The sequence below is a fragment of the Pelodiscus sinensis genome, chromosome 3 (assembly GCF_049634645.1).
Source record: "Pelodiscus sinensis isolate JC-2024 chromosome 3, ASM4963464v1, whole genome shotgun sequence".
Taxonomy (NCBI): Eukaryota; Metazoa; Chordata; order Testudines; family Trionychidae; genus Pelodiscus; species Pelodiscus sinensis.
The window spans coordinates 127,382,315-127,396,664 of record NC_134713.1 but is presented as its reverse complement, the minus strand read 5'-3'; the positions used below and the strand labels follow the sequence as shown (position 1 = coordinate 127,396,664).

At 43.7% G+C, this 14,350-nt stretch overlaps 1 protein-coding gene across 1 annotated transcript in view; it reads left to right on the top strand.

The window, feature by feature from the left end:
• The first annotated feature begins 464 nt into the window (after window positions 1-464).
• The window catches only part of HEATR1 (HEAT repeat containing 1), a 55,089-nt gene continuing 41,203 nt past the window's right edge, over window positions 465-14,350 (top strand). The window contains exons 1-10 of the mRNA XM_075924808.1: window positions 465-603; window positions 944-1,098; window positions 3,350-3,566; window positions 4,510-4,651; window positions 5,179-5,280; window positions 7,089-7,229; window positions 7,931-8,142; window positions 9,482-9,615; window positions 11,196-11,304; window positions 11,926-12,036. Of these exons, the coding sequence (XP_075780923.1) occupies window positions 957-1,098; window positions 3,350-3,566; window positions 4,510-4,651; window positions 5,179-5,280; window positions 7,089-7,229; window positions 7,931-8,142; window positions 9,482-9,615; window positions 11,196-11,304; window positions 11,926-12,036 (1,310 nt within the window). The 5' untranslated portion in view covers window positions 465-603; window positions 944-956. The remainder of the gene's footprint in view (window positions 604-943; window positions 1,099-3,349; window positions 3,567-4,509; window positions 4,652-5,178; window positions 5,281-7,088; window positions 7,230-7,930; window positions 8,143-9,481; window positions 9,616-11,195; window positions 11,305-11,925; window positions 12,037-14,350) is intronic.

The window sequence follows — 14,350 nt, the reverse complement described above, 5'->3', positions numbered from 1 at the left end:
GCACTGGTGTGACAATCACAGTGGGGGGGGGGGGTAGATTGGCATGTCAGTGTCAGCTCCTCTCTGTGGGGAACCCCAGGCCTGCGGCCCACCTGCAAGAGGCCGGGGCCCGCGCTGTAGAACCACTGGCTGCATGCGCAGAACCCCCGACGCCATTGGCATGAGCGGGGGCCCCGCGCCAGCACTCAGGAGGCCCAGAGCAGCCCCGCCCGCCCCGGCACAGAGCCAGGGACACGCTCCCCGCTAAGGAGAGCGACGCGCTTATTGGCCCGCCCCCGCGAGTTTGCTGCAGGGCCGCAGCGCCTCCCGCCGCTAGGGGGCGCGCGCCCCCCACAGCCACGGAGAGGGAGCAGGGACGCGCGCCTGCTTCCACAGGCAACCCGAGCGCTTCCGCTCGCCCCGCCCCGAGCGTGTTATTCTGGGGCGCGCATGCTCAGTCCATGAACAGGCGGGGATGCCCGGTTGTGGGTTTTTTTTCCCCCCCGGTCGTTTCAGCCCATCACTTCCGGGTCAAGGGTGAAGTCTCTTTACGCACGTGGCCGCGGGGACCGCTCGCCTCGCGTCTCTGCTGCGTTGCAAGCCGCGTGCGGCGGCGGGGGCTCGGTAGGGACCCGCCCCCTCCAGTCCCCGCGTGCCTGGGCTGCGCCCGGAGACCCCGGCAGGGCACCCGGGGGGGGACAGATTGTTAGGGAGTCGCCGGGCGCGCCGCCGTGTGAACGCGCAAGGACTTGGCATCCCCCCCCCCCCGTGGCACCCCCCTGTGTCCCCGCACGCGCCCATTTCTCGCCTTGCTGCCCCCGGCAGGGCCGTGTCGCTGGCTGCATTGAGTTCTGTAACCTCTGGCTTGGGTGACAACTGGGCAAAAGGCCGTTTGATCCAGGGTTGCTTTATTTGTGTGGGGGTGCGTTGTTTAAAGTTTGTTTGTTTTTTCCCCCCGCCGCAGAAATATTTCAACTATGACATCCCTCGCCCACCAGCTGAAACGGCTCGCTCTCCCTCAGAATGATCCCAGCCTTCTGTCTCGAAGTGAAGCAGCATCCTTGCTGTTTGATTGCAAGGAAGCTGCTAATATTGACCGAGACACCTTCTTTGCAATAGGTAAGTGTTACTGTAGGGGCACCAACAGGTTAAAATCCACATGTCTATCAGAAAATGACAAAGTGATTTGGGGGGGAATTCTGTTTTCCTCTTTGTGCCTTTGAGGCCACTTCAAGTTTAGTAGTTTCTTTTTTTCCATTTTATAGTCACTCTGCTTGCATAAGTCTTTCCCATTGGAATATAGGAGAGTAAAACTTCTTAAAATACAAATGTGTGTACAACATCAATAATTATCAGAGACATTGGGATGCACTGTCCTCATTTTAATGTAATGGTGCCCTTTTTATTCTCTCTCTCTCTCTCTCCATAAATAAAATGTACCATAGATATGTCTAAGGTGCCTGTTAGCTTTATATTTAAGCACCAAGGGAATCCCTGTATTCAGAGCTGGTGACATAATTTGCCAGGCCCTGAGCAGTGTGTGTGTGGGTGGGGGAGAGGAAAGTTTCTGGGCCTCCGACACAAGGAACTGAGGTAGACTCCCCAAGCCAGCCACCACCTAGACCCGTGGTCGCCGACCGGTAGATAGCGATTTACCGGTCGATCTCAAGGGCTCTGAGTCACTCTTGAGCCCTCTCTGAACTGCGCATCTGCTCAGTACATTTAAATTTGATTTCCTCATTTGAGGAGTAGCTACTCACCGAGCAACAACACTAGTGGGAGCTGGGAGGTCGGGAGGGCTGAAACACCCCGGCCAGCTGGCTGTGGCTTTCAGCTGAAAGAGGCTTCCCCGTGCTCCAGCTGACCAGGTGGCTTCTCCTCTGTGCCTGCCCACGTGGAGCGTGGGGCACCGTGGCTGAGTGTCATGGCGAGCTGGCCAGGCAGCTTCCCCTCTGCACCAGCCCATGTGGAGCATGGTGCACTTTGGCTGAGCGCCATGGCCAGCTGACCGGGCAGCCGCTTCTCTTTGCTCCAGCCCAGCTACCCTGCGGTCAGCCCGGAGGGAGAATGGGATGGAGGCTTCCCTCCTTGGCTGGTGTAGGGAACTCCCTGCCCCCAACCTTGTTCCCTCTTCCCTGCTTTGGTTTCCTTTCTTTACTTATACACTGGGGTCTTCAGACGTAGTGGCTGTGTCTAGACTGGCAAGTTTTTCCACCAAATCATCTGATTTTGCGGAAAAACTTGCCAGCTGTCTACACTGGCCGCTTGAATTTCCGGAAAAGCACTGACGATCTCATGTAAAATCATACTATGCTGCTCCTGTTCAGGCAAAAGTCTTTTTCCAAAAGACTTTTGCGCAAAAGGGCCAGTGTAGACAGCATAGTACTGTTTTCCGCAAAAAAAGCCCCAATCGCGAAAATGGCGATCAGGGCTTTTTTGCGGAAAACCGCGTCTAGACTGGCCACGGACGCTTTTCCGCAAAAAGTGTTTTTGCGGAAAAGCATCCTGCCAATCTAGACGCGATTTTTCCGAAAATGCTTTTAACGGAAAACTTTTCTGTTAAAAGCATTTCCGGAAAATCGTGCCAGTGTAGACATAGCCAGTGTGTACTATTTACAATCCTGTTTTACAGTAATGAAATAGTTCTCATGATTTTTACTGTGCTGTAAAAGATAAAACCAATGTATTTGCTATATATGCTGTGCTTTGCATCTTTCGTGACTATATATTTCATACATCAGAAAATAATGTATTGTAGGTTAGTTCTTAAAGGTTTTCCCTTTCATTTTTTATGCTTTATTAGTGAAAAGTAATGCTTTTTCTTCTCCAACTTAAAAACTGTCTAAATGCAGCAAAGCTCTGCTGTTAGATATGTTTACCAGTCATCTATAGAAAATTTTGTATTGGTTTTTCTGCTGTATGTTCTATACGTAGTACATAATATTTCTTACTATAGTTATGGTATTGTGCACCTTTTAACGCTCCTGTGACGCAGGAGCCATAAATATTGGATTTATTGTTGAAGAAACTGAGACAGAGGGAGGGTATGACATGTCCAGATTCACAGGTGACACTACTATCAGAACAGGGATTAGAGTTCTGAAGTTCTTGGTGTTGAGTACTGTGCCCAGATCTCTAGTAAAGAATGATTGCCTGTTTGAATTGTTATGGCTATCTCTAATATGGCAAAATATACTTTGGAAGGGGGAGGGGGAGTTGTAACATAATAGTTCAGTTTGTATGACTCGTTCTGTGAAGGAGTGCAGAAGGAAATATTTCAGATTATTTGTGATGATTCTTGGATGGGAAGGAGAAAAATTTTTGAGGTAGAGAACTGCTGTGTTAAACCATTTTCACATATTTCTCATAGGTTGCACTGGCCTGGAAGAGCTGATGGGGATTGATCCTTCCTTTGAGATGTTTCATTCCACTTTGTTCAGTCTCGCGTCAAAGGGCCTGGAGCGCAGTGTTCAGACTAAAGCAGTAAATGAACAATTGGATGAGAATATTTCATCATTTCTGATTCATTTGTCTCCTTACTTCATGCTTAAACCAGCACAAAAGTGCCTTGAGTGGCTAATTCATAGGTAAATAAATCACATGCACGTCTACAGATAAATTTATGACACAAGGTTTTTTTCTGTAAGCCTAGTTTGGGTATGATTTGGCCCTCGATTCCTTGAACTGAGACTTAAATCCTAGCACTGCCAACTCAATCCTTCCTCTTTATTAGGCAAGATAAGTTTAGTTCCTTGCCAATTCCTGTATGGGTCAGTTGCAGGAGAACATAACAAGGGTCTGTATTCTCTTTGTAGCCATTGAAGATTCTGTGGCATTCTAAAAAAAACTAGGAGTCCTGTGGCGCCTTAAAGACTTAACAAGTTGGGCACAAACTTTTTGTCAGCTGCAGGACATTGAGGCATTTATTTGGAGTGTTATGTCAAATTGCTGTATTTTTAATCTAAGTGAACTCTGAGCAATATGATCTAGTCTATAGTGTAATATTTTAGTATGTGTTAATTATTTTTGAATTCTAAGATACTAAAAAGAGTGGAAGAGAAAATGGACCACATATATTATGATGTCCTTATTTACATAAAATAGTTACACCTTAAGAAAGTGGAAAGTATTTCATACCTCTAAAGTGTGAATGACTGTTACACGTGCTTCCATTGGGTTGCAGAATTGCGCTGGTCTGTGTTATGCCGAAGATCAAACTAGATGATCATAATGATTCTCACTGATTTTAAAATTTGTGGAAATGAGACATTTGTTTCCCTTGAACTAGTTAAGGTAGAACATTTCTTCGATCAGGTTATTCCATAACTGCTGGTTGCAGGATCTCTTGCTGCTTCATCTAAGTATGGTGCTGAATGCTGTTGGAGACTGTGTAGAGGGCTAGATGGACTCAGGCCTGATTCAACATGGCATTCTATGTTTCAGGTTTTTATTTTAAACCTGTGTTGTGAGAATAATACGTATGGACCTCATACTATGAAATTTCTGATTGTATTGGCTTTTTTTTCTTAGGTTTCATATCCATCTTTACAACCAGGACAGTTTGGTTGGTTGTGTGTTACCATACCATGAGACTAAATTGTTTGTGAGAGTTATTCAGCTGTTAAAAATTGGAGACCCAACTCATAAATGGAATTGGTTGCATCCGATTACGGTAAGTAGTTACAGGATACAGTTCAGGTGATGTCTGGCTGAGAAATCATACTATTAAGGTCCTGGTTTTGATATTGTATCTGTTGACAAATTTTCCTACCACCGTTGGCAGCCCCATGGATGTGGGTCTTGGCTAAAAGATTCGGTTGCTGGCTCGAGGTTCCAGTGTTCCCATATTGTTCCTGATCTCTCTTTTTAAAGGAAAATTTATTGTAGTGATTGGTTTGACAAAGGGAAAAATCTGCTTTTTATTGTGCAGCATGTTGGCAGTCAAATTGGAAAGATATATGTAAAAATATCAATTACTAGTAGATATAACTTTATAAAATGAAGGGGAAGAAATGAAGTTCAATGCAAGGACATTACTGCTTATTTTAATTTACATCAGGATATCTGTGATCAGTCTAGTTTGGAAGTTTGGAGAGGTGACTGAAGCTTGTGTGTGTATTTGTATTTGATTTTACTTGAGAATATTCTAATTTTATTAAAATTTAAAAATCTCTTTTCTTTGTTTTTTATCATGGACAGAAACCAGGAGTCCCCCTTGCTAGAGGTGCTTTGATTACACACTGCTACAAAGACCTGGGTTTCATGGATTTCATTTGCAGTCTGGTGACAAAATCTGTAAAGGTTGTTAAATTGTTCAAGTTCTGTCTATCTCTCATTCCCCTCCCTCTTATGTATTTGTGTTATAGTGTGCTGTTCGTGCTCATTTTTTATCTTGTATCACTAAACATTCTCAGTACATAGAAGCAGGCTGATAATCTGTTTTTGAGCTCACTGATTTACACAGAACCTAGCATGAATGAGCAGGGCTCGACAAATGATTAAAGATTTTAAGCTGGCGGGGCCGTGCAGCGCGGTCTGCGCATGCGCAGCGTGCGCTTCCCCAAGCGAATGAGTATAATGTTGTCATTGGGAACAGAATTTTGAAGATTGGATCAGACCATTGTTGGGATGTTAAAATGCATTTATTTGTGTAAATGTGTAACCACTGAAAATTTCAATGGTTACATGTTTACAAAGTGGGAGGAAGCAGCTCTATAGGAGCCATTACATGCTTTGCTGCCTCTGATAGAGAGGCAGCAGTGCATGGGGAAGCCTGCATGTAACCATGCATGTTAACCGATGAGAAATGTGTACATGAGTACACATTCACATCCCTAGGCCACTGGTCCTTCCTCTCTGATATTTTGCTTCTAGAGGTGGCCAGTATCTGAAGCACCAGAAGAATCCCAAGTGGGAGAGACAAAATGAAGTTAGCCAACTGTGCAGTGCTTTGTATACAATGGGAGGAGAGGGCGCTGGAAAAAGTAGGGGCAAAGATGTTTTGGGTGTTTTATGCAGGAAATTGGCTGGTGTCCTAGAATAGCTCCAAAATATGTTTACTGTAATGGTTATGGAGAAAACTGAGTTGCTTTTAGTTGGGGAAAAAAAAGCCATCTAATTCCTGCCCCTTATTGGTAGATAATTTTTGAACTTGGGAACCTCTTCTTATAGTTTTCATGGCTATTTTAAGTGTGTGCTTTAAAATATTAACAATAGTTTTAAATTGTGTATTAGACCCATTGATCTCAGGATGGTAGAATCAATCATTTGGCCAAAAATCTCAACCAAAAAATGGGGTATTAAAAATGATGGATGTAGCTGTTACAGTTTCTTAAACTTCTGGAACATCCCAAAATAAGCAAAATGTACAAACAGTGGATTCCACTTTTTAGGAACTTCTCAGTCCTTGACAAAATTGCTATTATCCAGAAGTTGCCAAATAAGTGGCAAAGCAGCTTTATCAGGATGCAGCCAGGAAACAAAGGCCTGCGATGTGCCAAACACCAGCTATAGGCACGCTTGCAGAGTTGCGGCTAGGAAAGGCATGTCCCTTCTTTTCCTTCCATAGCTGTAGCTCTTCAAACCTGCCAGTGGTCAGGTCTTTATTCCAAAATAGTGCAGTCAGTGGTATGCCATTGCCAATATCTAGCTCTCATTAACATTAAAGTCAGTGGGACAGGACTGGTGCTGGCAAAATGTTGTTAACATCAGAAGTGATAGTAAACAGAATCTACGTAGTAACAAGAACTCTTAATATGAGGCCTTAAATATATATTTTATCTTCAATACTTGAATACCTATTACGGATGTTTACCCATAACTGGTTAACTGGCAGCCCCAGTTACGTGGGCAGGGGGGCAGCCCCAGGCTGGCTGGTTCCACCATGCTGTGGGTGGGGGTCTGCTTCAGGCTGGCCAGGCCCATCTCACCGTGGGCAGGCTGGAGTGGCCCGGCAGGCTGGAGTGGCCCAGCATGCTGTGAGATCCCGATTAACCAGTCAAACTAAATGTTTAACATTCTGTCTAACTAGTTAACTTTTTAACCGAGATTTTATATCTCCAGTAAATACTATTAATTACTAATGGTTAAGTATTTCTCCTTTATTCTAGACCTTTTCTGTACATCGTGACAGCGTTTCTCAGTTGAGAGTCCTGTTTACTTTTTATGCCTCCACCATTGTGTCTGCTCTTGGGGCTGTAGAGAAGATAACAGATACTATAGTCTCCAAACTGCTGCCTTATATACAAAAGGTACCCAGTATTTCATTCTTTTGCATGATATGACATGGCTTATTTTGTAACTAGAACCAAGAGGGATTTTCACCCTTGAATAAATTAGAAGAGGGACTAGATAAACAGAGCCCACCTCACTTTTCTGTCTTCCTTTTGCTGCTTCTGCTAACTATTAAAAATGTACAATATGTCTTGTCTTCATGATCCTATGTGGCGGACCAAAATTTGACCAGGAATGCTATTGTTAGGCTGCCTAGGAAACTGGGTCTGCTTTGCTTCAGTCTGATACACTTGATATAATATGGCACATTGAGGCTAAGGGAGTGTGGATAACCATAGTGTATTGCTATGAGAAGACCTTGAGAGACATGTACACAACCAAAATTGTCGTCTTCATATTATTATGGCTAAGGGTGATAAAATGGTGCCTTATAACTGATTGTGCAGCATAAGGGAATGTCAGTGTTAATGAGCATGTCGTCTTTTTCTCCATTTAGAGTTGAGGTTTAACTAGCTCAATAAGGGCACGTCTATACTACATTCCCCTTTCGAAAGAGGAATATAGTCTAAACATAGCCTAAAGCATAAACATGATGAAATGGGGATAATGCAGATGCATGAATGTTGGTCAAAAAGTATCCTGTACCATTATTTAGACCAACTGTTTTTAAACTTACACGTGGCAGAAATGCACTTTTCAATTCTTTCCCTCTTGGTAGGGTTTAAAATCCTCTCTAGTGGATTACAAAGCTGCAACCTACATGATCATTTGCCAGTTGGCAATGAAAGTGACAATGGAGACCTCCTTGGTGCAGTCCCTGACGTTACAGATCAGCAAGAATTTGACCAAAACCCCTTCTCTAGCCAGGGAAGGGCTCTCCTGCCTGCTCGTTCTTCTACAGAACCAAAAGGGAGAGTGCCTTGGGAAAAAGTAAGTATGTATGAGTTCACCAATAGGACATAGCTAGGTCCTAAATATCTTCATATTAGTTTCCATCTTCAAAAGGATTCTGTCATTACCGTAGGGTGGTCACACCACTGTAGTTGCAACTGCCGTCCTGTATAATAGTATTTCAAAATGCTCTGAAATTTACCTGCATAATCAAGATGAAGATTGCTGTGCTTCATAAGCAGGGTCAAGGATCAAGTTAGTGGTACAAGTTTGTGGTCTTTTTGTCCAGCTGTTCCTCAGATATAGCCCCCAAGGCATGTATCAGAGGGGTAGCCGTGTTAGTCTGAATCTGCAAAAGTGGAGAGGATTCCTGTGGCACCTTACAGACTAACAGAAGTGGAGGAACATAAGCTTTCGTGGCAAAGACCCATTTCGTCAGATGCATGTAGTGAAAATTTCCAGAGGCTGGTATAAATATGCAGTCCAGAATCAGGCTAGAGATAACGAGGTGAATCCAATCAGGGAGGATGAGGCCCACTTCTAGTAGCTGATCTGGAGGTGTGAATACAAAGAGAGGAGAAATAATAGAGATGTAGCCATGTCAGTCTAGTATAGCTGAAACAAAAAACAGGACTATGTAGCACTTTAAAGACTAAAGAGAAGGTTTATTAGGTGATGAGATTTCGTGGTCCAGACCTGCTTCCTCAGATCAAATTGTGGAAGAAAATAGGCATGACCATATATACCAAAGGGATACAATGAAAAAAAGTGAACCTACACAAAAAGGACAAATCAAATTTCAGAACAGGGGAGGGATGTGGGGGGGAGGTAAATGTCTGTGAGCTAATGATATTTGAGGTGATAATTGGGGAAGCTATCTTTGTAATAGGTAAGATAATTAGTGTCTTTGTTAAGACCCCGGTGTAAAGTGTCAAATTTAAGCATGAATGACAGTTCAGAGGTTTCTCTTTCAAGTCTGGTGTTAAAATGTCTTTGAAGCAATATGCAGGTAATCAAGTCATTGAGACAGTGCCCTTTCTGGTTGAAATGGCAAGCAACTGTTTTTTCTTTGTGATACTGTCTGACATCCGTTTTGTGGGCATTGATTCTTTGGCAAAGTGTCTGAGACGTTTGTCCAATGTACATAGCAGACGGACACTGTCGGCACATGTTGACATAAATTATATTTCTGGATGAGCAGGAATATGTGTACTACACTTCGCCAAAGAACCCAGTAATCCCTTTTTATATTTTTTAAACTGAGGCTAAGCCACTTGATGGTATAATACAAACAGTAGAAATTTCTATATAATAGAAAGTGATGGCTGAGCTATAACCCAGAGTGATATTCGGTCTTCTCGTGTTCTCCTTTGTGCAGGCCATTTCGTTACCTATGTAACGTTCCAGACCTGGTTACTATTCTGCATGGCATTTCAGCTGTCTACGATATCACCCCCCTTCTGCGTTACCTGCTGCCGCACCTCGTTTGTTCCATTATTGACTGCGGTACTGGTATGTCTGCATGTGCATGTATACATTTTCTGAGTAGACTGTTGTAGCAGCTTTGCTAGAACTAGTTTTCATTGTTCCTGATAGACTGCTCCAGAGTGAGGGGAACTGCTCATGGTCTACTTTCTGTTAGGTTTGTGGAATAGTTCGGTTGCTATGCTAGGTGCCTAGATATTCATTTGCAGTGCTCCAGTGAAAGCATAAGAATGGCCGTACTGGGTCAGACCAAAGGTCCATCTAGCCTAGTAGCCTGTCTGCCGACAGTGGCCAGCACCAGGTGCCTCAGAGAACTAGGTAGTTCGGATTAGGCTTCTTCGTTACCGTTCCACGAGGAGTAACGGTAGTTCGGAATAGGAAGCCTAGTCTGAACTACCTAGTCCGTGCCGCATGTAGCCGTGGGCACGGAGTCCGAACTAGCGGACATTTAAAAATGGCGGAGCCCGGCAACATGCAAATCAAGCCTGGGAAATTCAAATCCCGGGCTTCATTTGTTACCTACATTACCACCGTAGTTCGAACTAGGGTGGTAATGTACACATACCCTAATAGATTATTAAGACATGATTTTTCTTTACACAAACCATGTTGACTTTTGTCCAACAAATTATGTTCTTCTACATGCCTCACAATTTTATTCTTTACTATTGTTTCGACTAATTTGCCCGGTGCTGAAGTTAGACTTACTGGTCTGTAATTGCCAGGATCACCTCTAGAGCCCTTTTTAAATATTGGTGTCATGTTGGTTACCTTCCAGTCATTAGGTACGGAAGCCGATTTCAAGAATAGATGATCTAGTGAGAACTAGTGTAACCTTATGAAGATCCTTGACTTGTCAAGCGCTACACGTAGAACATCATTTGATAGACTAGATATAACATTGCTAGGGATGTTAAATTGCGGGTAATTGACTAATCGAATAGTCGATATGGCGTCTTCACCTTTGAAGTGAAGAAACAGCCCTAGGGCTGTTTCTTCACCTTTGAAGTGAAGAAACAGCCCTAGGGCTGTTGCTACACTTGAAAGGTGAAAGTGCCATGTGGAGCCCGGGGTCAGCTATGGGCTCCCTCCTGATGCTAGACTCCCGCGGCGGCGGTTAAAAGCGGCAGCTTTTGGTCTAGCCCCAGGCTCCACGTGGCACTGCCTTTAAGTACCCTCTTGGTCTCCTCTCTCCCCTCTTCTGCCCTCCCCTGCTACCTCTTTCTGATAGAGGCAGCAAAGCGGGGAACGGGAAGGCGACTAGTCCTTCACATCCCTCATTTTTACTCCAGGCACATAGCAGTAATACTGAGCAACTCATAACATTTAATCATATCATTTATGTGAAATAAATAAGCTTAATGGACTTGGTTTTACAGGTGGGGGAAGTAGGATACTGCATGTGGATACTAGGCTTGATCAAAGGCATACAGCAGTTTAGTGTTACAGATGGGGAATGTTCCTTTCTCCTAGTTATGTGCTTAGTCCACTAGACTTCTTGCTGTTTGTTTTCTTTCATGGGTGGTTGTGTAATAAGTGTAGAAAGTTTATTTAAACAACTTTTCATCTTTCTTTCAAAATTGTCTAATGATGTGTTTCTTATTAAGAGAGTCATGAGGAATCTGAAGTGGCAGATAACCAAATATTTACAAGTCATCTAGAAGCCATACTTACAAATATAGCCCTGGAAAAGGATTTAGATCGCTTATTGGCCATGTGAGTTAATTTTGATTATTTTCCACACTGTATGTTAATTTTAGCTGCAATAGGCATAATTTGTGACAGTCTTTGTGTCACGTTTATTGCCCCCACATTCATGGTCCTGATCCTAACTTCATCCTGAAAATCTATTGGTGCCTAAACATAGAGTTTTTACCTTCACTAGGATTACTTACTTAAGCAGAATTTAAACCATGGATGAATCTTTGCCAGATTGGAGCCTTATAAAGAAAAATTGGGGGGGGGGGCTGAAATTTCAACTCAAAAGAGAAGCTGTAGTCATAAATACGTGAACCACACAAACTATCACAATGATTAAATGTTATGGGTGACGGGAGGGATCACGTGAGGATTACCTGTTGGGGTCCCTCCCTTTGGAGCATCTGGTGATGGCCACTGTTGTCAGACAGGATACTGGACTAGATGGACCGTTGGTCTGACCCAGTATGGCCATTGTTATCCTGTTGGTCTAAGAGGTGCCACAGGATTTCTCGTTGGGATTTTTTAGATACTAGTTAACACTGCTACTTCTGAGACAAACTATCGTTTTTGCCTCTAATACTGATGATTAGTCTTGTTTTGTTGATATGTCTGTTGCATTTGTGTTTGTTGTTTTAGTAAATTTCTTGAAGGATTTATTTCCTATGGTGTGGAGAATGATTCTGATTCCACCAAATTGACTGTGCTCAATAAACAACTTCTTCCCCTTGTCAGACTTCTTGAAAGAAAGTAAGTTACTTTTTATTTCCTGTGCCTTCTGTGCAGTATGAAAGTATGTTACATCACTTGTGAATCTTTATATTCATTTTAGTTATATGTGTTCATATAGTGTTGACCTAGGGCACCTTTATCTTAATTGTGTCTTCATACTTGTTACTTAGATATGTTGAGGGATTTGTAGAAGCAAAGTCTTTATGGTACTAAAGCCAAATCCTGGGGCATTCCCCATCACCTCAGCTGCTAGCCTCCCCTTGTGTTCCTAAATTATACTGAGCCTTCTCTATTCATAATTTACAATCATGGTCTGCTTATTATTGACCTGTTTTATGAAAATACTTCAGAATTACTTGCTATAATTTATTGGATCAGGCTTTTTAAAAACAAACAAACAAAAAAACAAGTAACAATCATCCAAAGCATAGCACTAGGTGGTGATGGTGAACTTCAACTACAGTAGAACTCCATTAGTCCGGCATCCAATGCTCCGGTACTCCTGATGGTCCGGCACCATCAGGAACCCGGAAGTGCTGGGGCAGCCGGACAGGCTTCCCACATTCAGCTGCTGCTGAAACTGACCAGCAGCTGAATTGGGGAAGCCGGGAGCAGAGCAGCTGGGGTGCTGCTGGGTTGGTCCCGCAGCGCCGAGGGGCGGCGCTACGGGACCAACCGGGCAGTACCCCAGCTGCTCTGTCCCAGGCGTCCCCAAGAGCAGTGGGAGTGCTGCTGGGTTGGTGCTGTAGCGCCGCCCCTCGGCGCTGCGGGACCAACCCGGCAGCACCCCAGCTGCTCTATTGCAGGCATCCCCGATTCAGCTGCTGCTGAAACTGACCAGCAGCGGCTGAATCAGGGACGCCTGGGGCAGAGCCGGACTATCGTAAGGGGGGGGCTATGAGGGGTCTGGGGTGGCATCCCCTCCCACCCTACTCCAGACCCCTCATAGCCCCCCCTTCTAATAGTCCGGCATATCTGATAATCCGGCACCCCCTGGGTCCTAAAGGTGCCGGATTATCAGAAGTTTACTGTACCAAGACATCTGTTGGTAAAATAACCTAAAAGGGCACACAAAGTTCTTGGAATATATTGGAGACTGTGTTTTTGTTTTGTTTTTTGTTTTTATTTATTTTAGAAGGTAGAGAAAGCTACTAAGGGAAGAGGCTGTTATAGGTTTGATTTTTGAGAAATAGGGAGGAGTTTGTTGAGAATTTGAAAGTGGAAGGAAGCTTGGGTGAAAATGATTATGAAAGAGTAGTAGTCATGATTCTAAGGAATAGGAAGAGGCAAAACAGCACAATAAAGGGGGATGCCCAGAAGTCCCCTTAAGAATCTCTGTTTACCTCCTATAACTAAACCTGCCTTTCCTTAAGCACCAGCATTCAAGTTTAAGTAAAAAACTATTACTCTATATTTTTAAAGAAAAATAGAAGAATCTCAGCTACATTATGGCTTATTAGCATTTGTGGGACAGTTTGGGGGCCTAGATAGCATACATAAAATTGTTTCTATGGGAAAATGCCTTCTGAGTTCCAAACAACTGACTTACAAACGAACTTTTGGAAGACAGTTGTTTGTAAGTTGGGGACTTTGTGTAAATGGCAGTGAAAATGAGGTAAGATCAGAAGCTAAAATAGGGGAAAGAACAAGTTAAGATTACCTAGACAAGTTAGATGCCTTTCAGGACATCAGGGCCAGATGAAATACATACTAGAATACTCAAGGAGTTGACTGAAGAGATATCTGAGCCATTTGTGATTCTATTAAAAAAGTCATAGAAGATGAGGGAGATTTCAGAGGATTGGAAAAGGAGCAGAAATAATCCCCATCCATGAAAAGGGTCAGTAAGGACAATCGTAGAGGATTGCAGATCGGTTAACTTCAGTATCTGGAAATGTAATGAACAGATAATGAAGTGACCTGTTTTCAAACACCTAAAAGATAAGAAGACAAGTAACAGCATGGATTTGTTAAAAAGAAATCATGTTAAACCAATCTAATAGCATTTTTGACAGAGTACCAAGCTTTGTGGACAGGGGCCAAGGGCTAGATATAGTATAGCTTGATTTTAGTAAGGCTTTTGATACTGTATTGCACAATCTTATAAACTAGCCAATTAGCCCATCATAAGAAGAGATTTTCAGGTCTCTCCTCCATGTCGGTCTTCTCTCCTGAGCCTCCGGTCTCCTGCTCCGTGTGTCTCTCTCTCTCTCTTTCTCCTACTGCCTCTCCCCCCCCCTCTCAGCTCTCTTCTGCCTCTCTCTCAGTCTCTCTCTCTCTCTTCTCCCCCTCCTGCCTCTCACTGTCTCTCCACTCTCTTCTGTCTCCATCG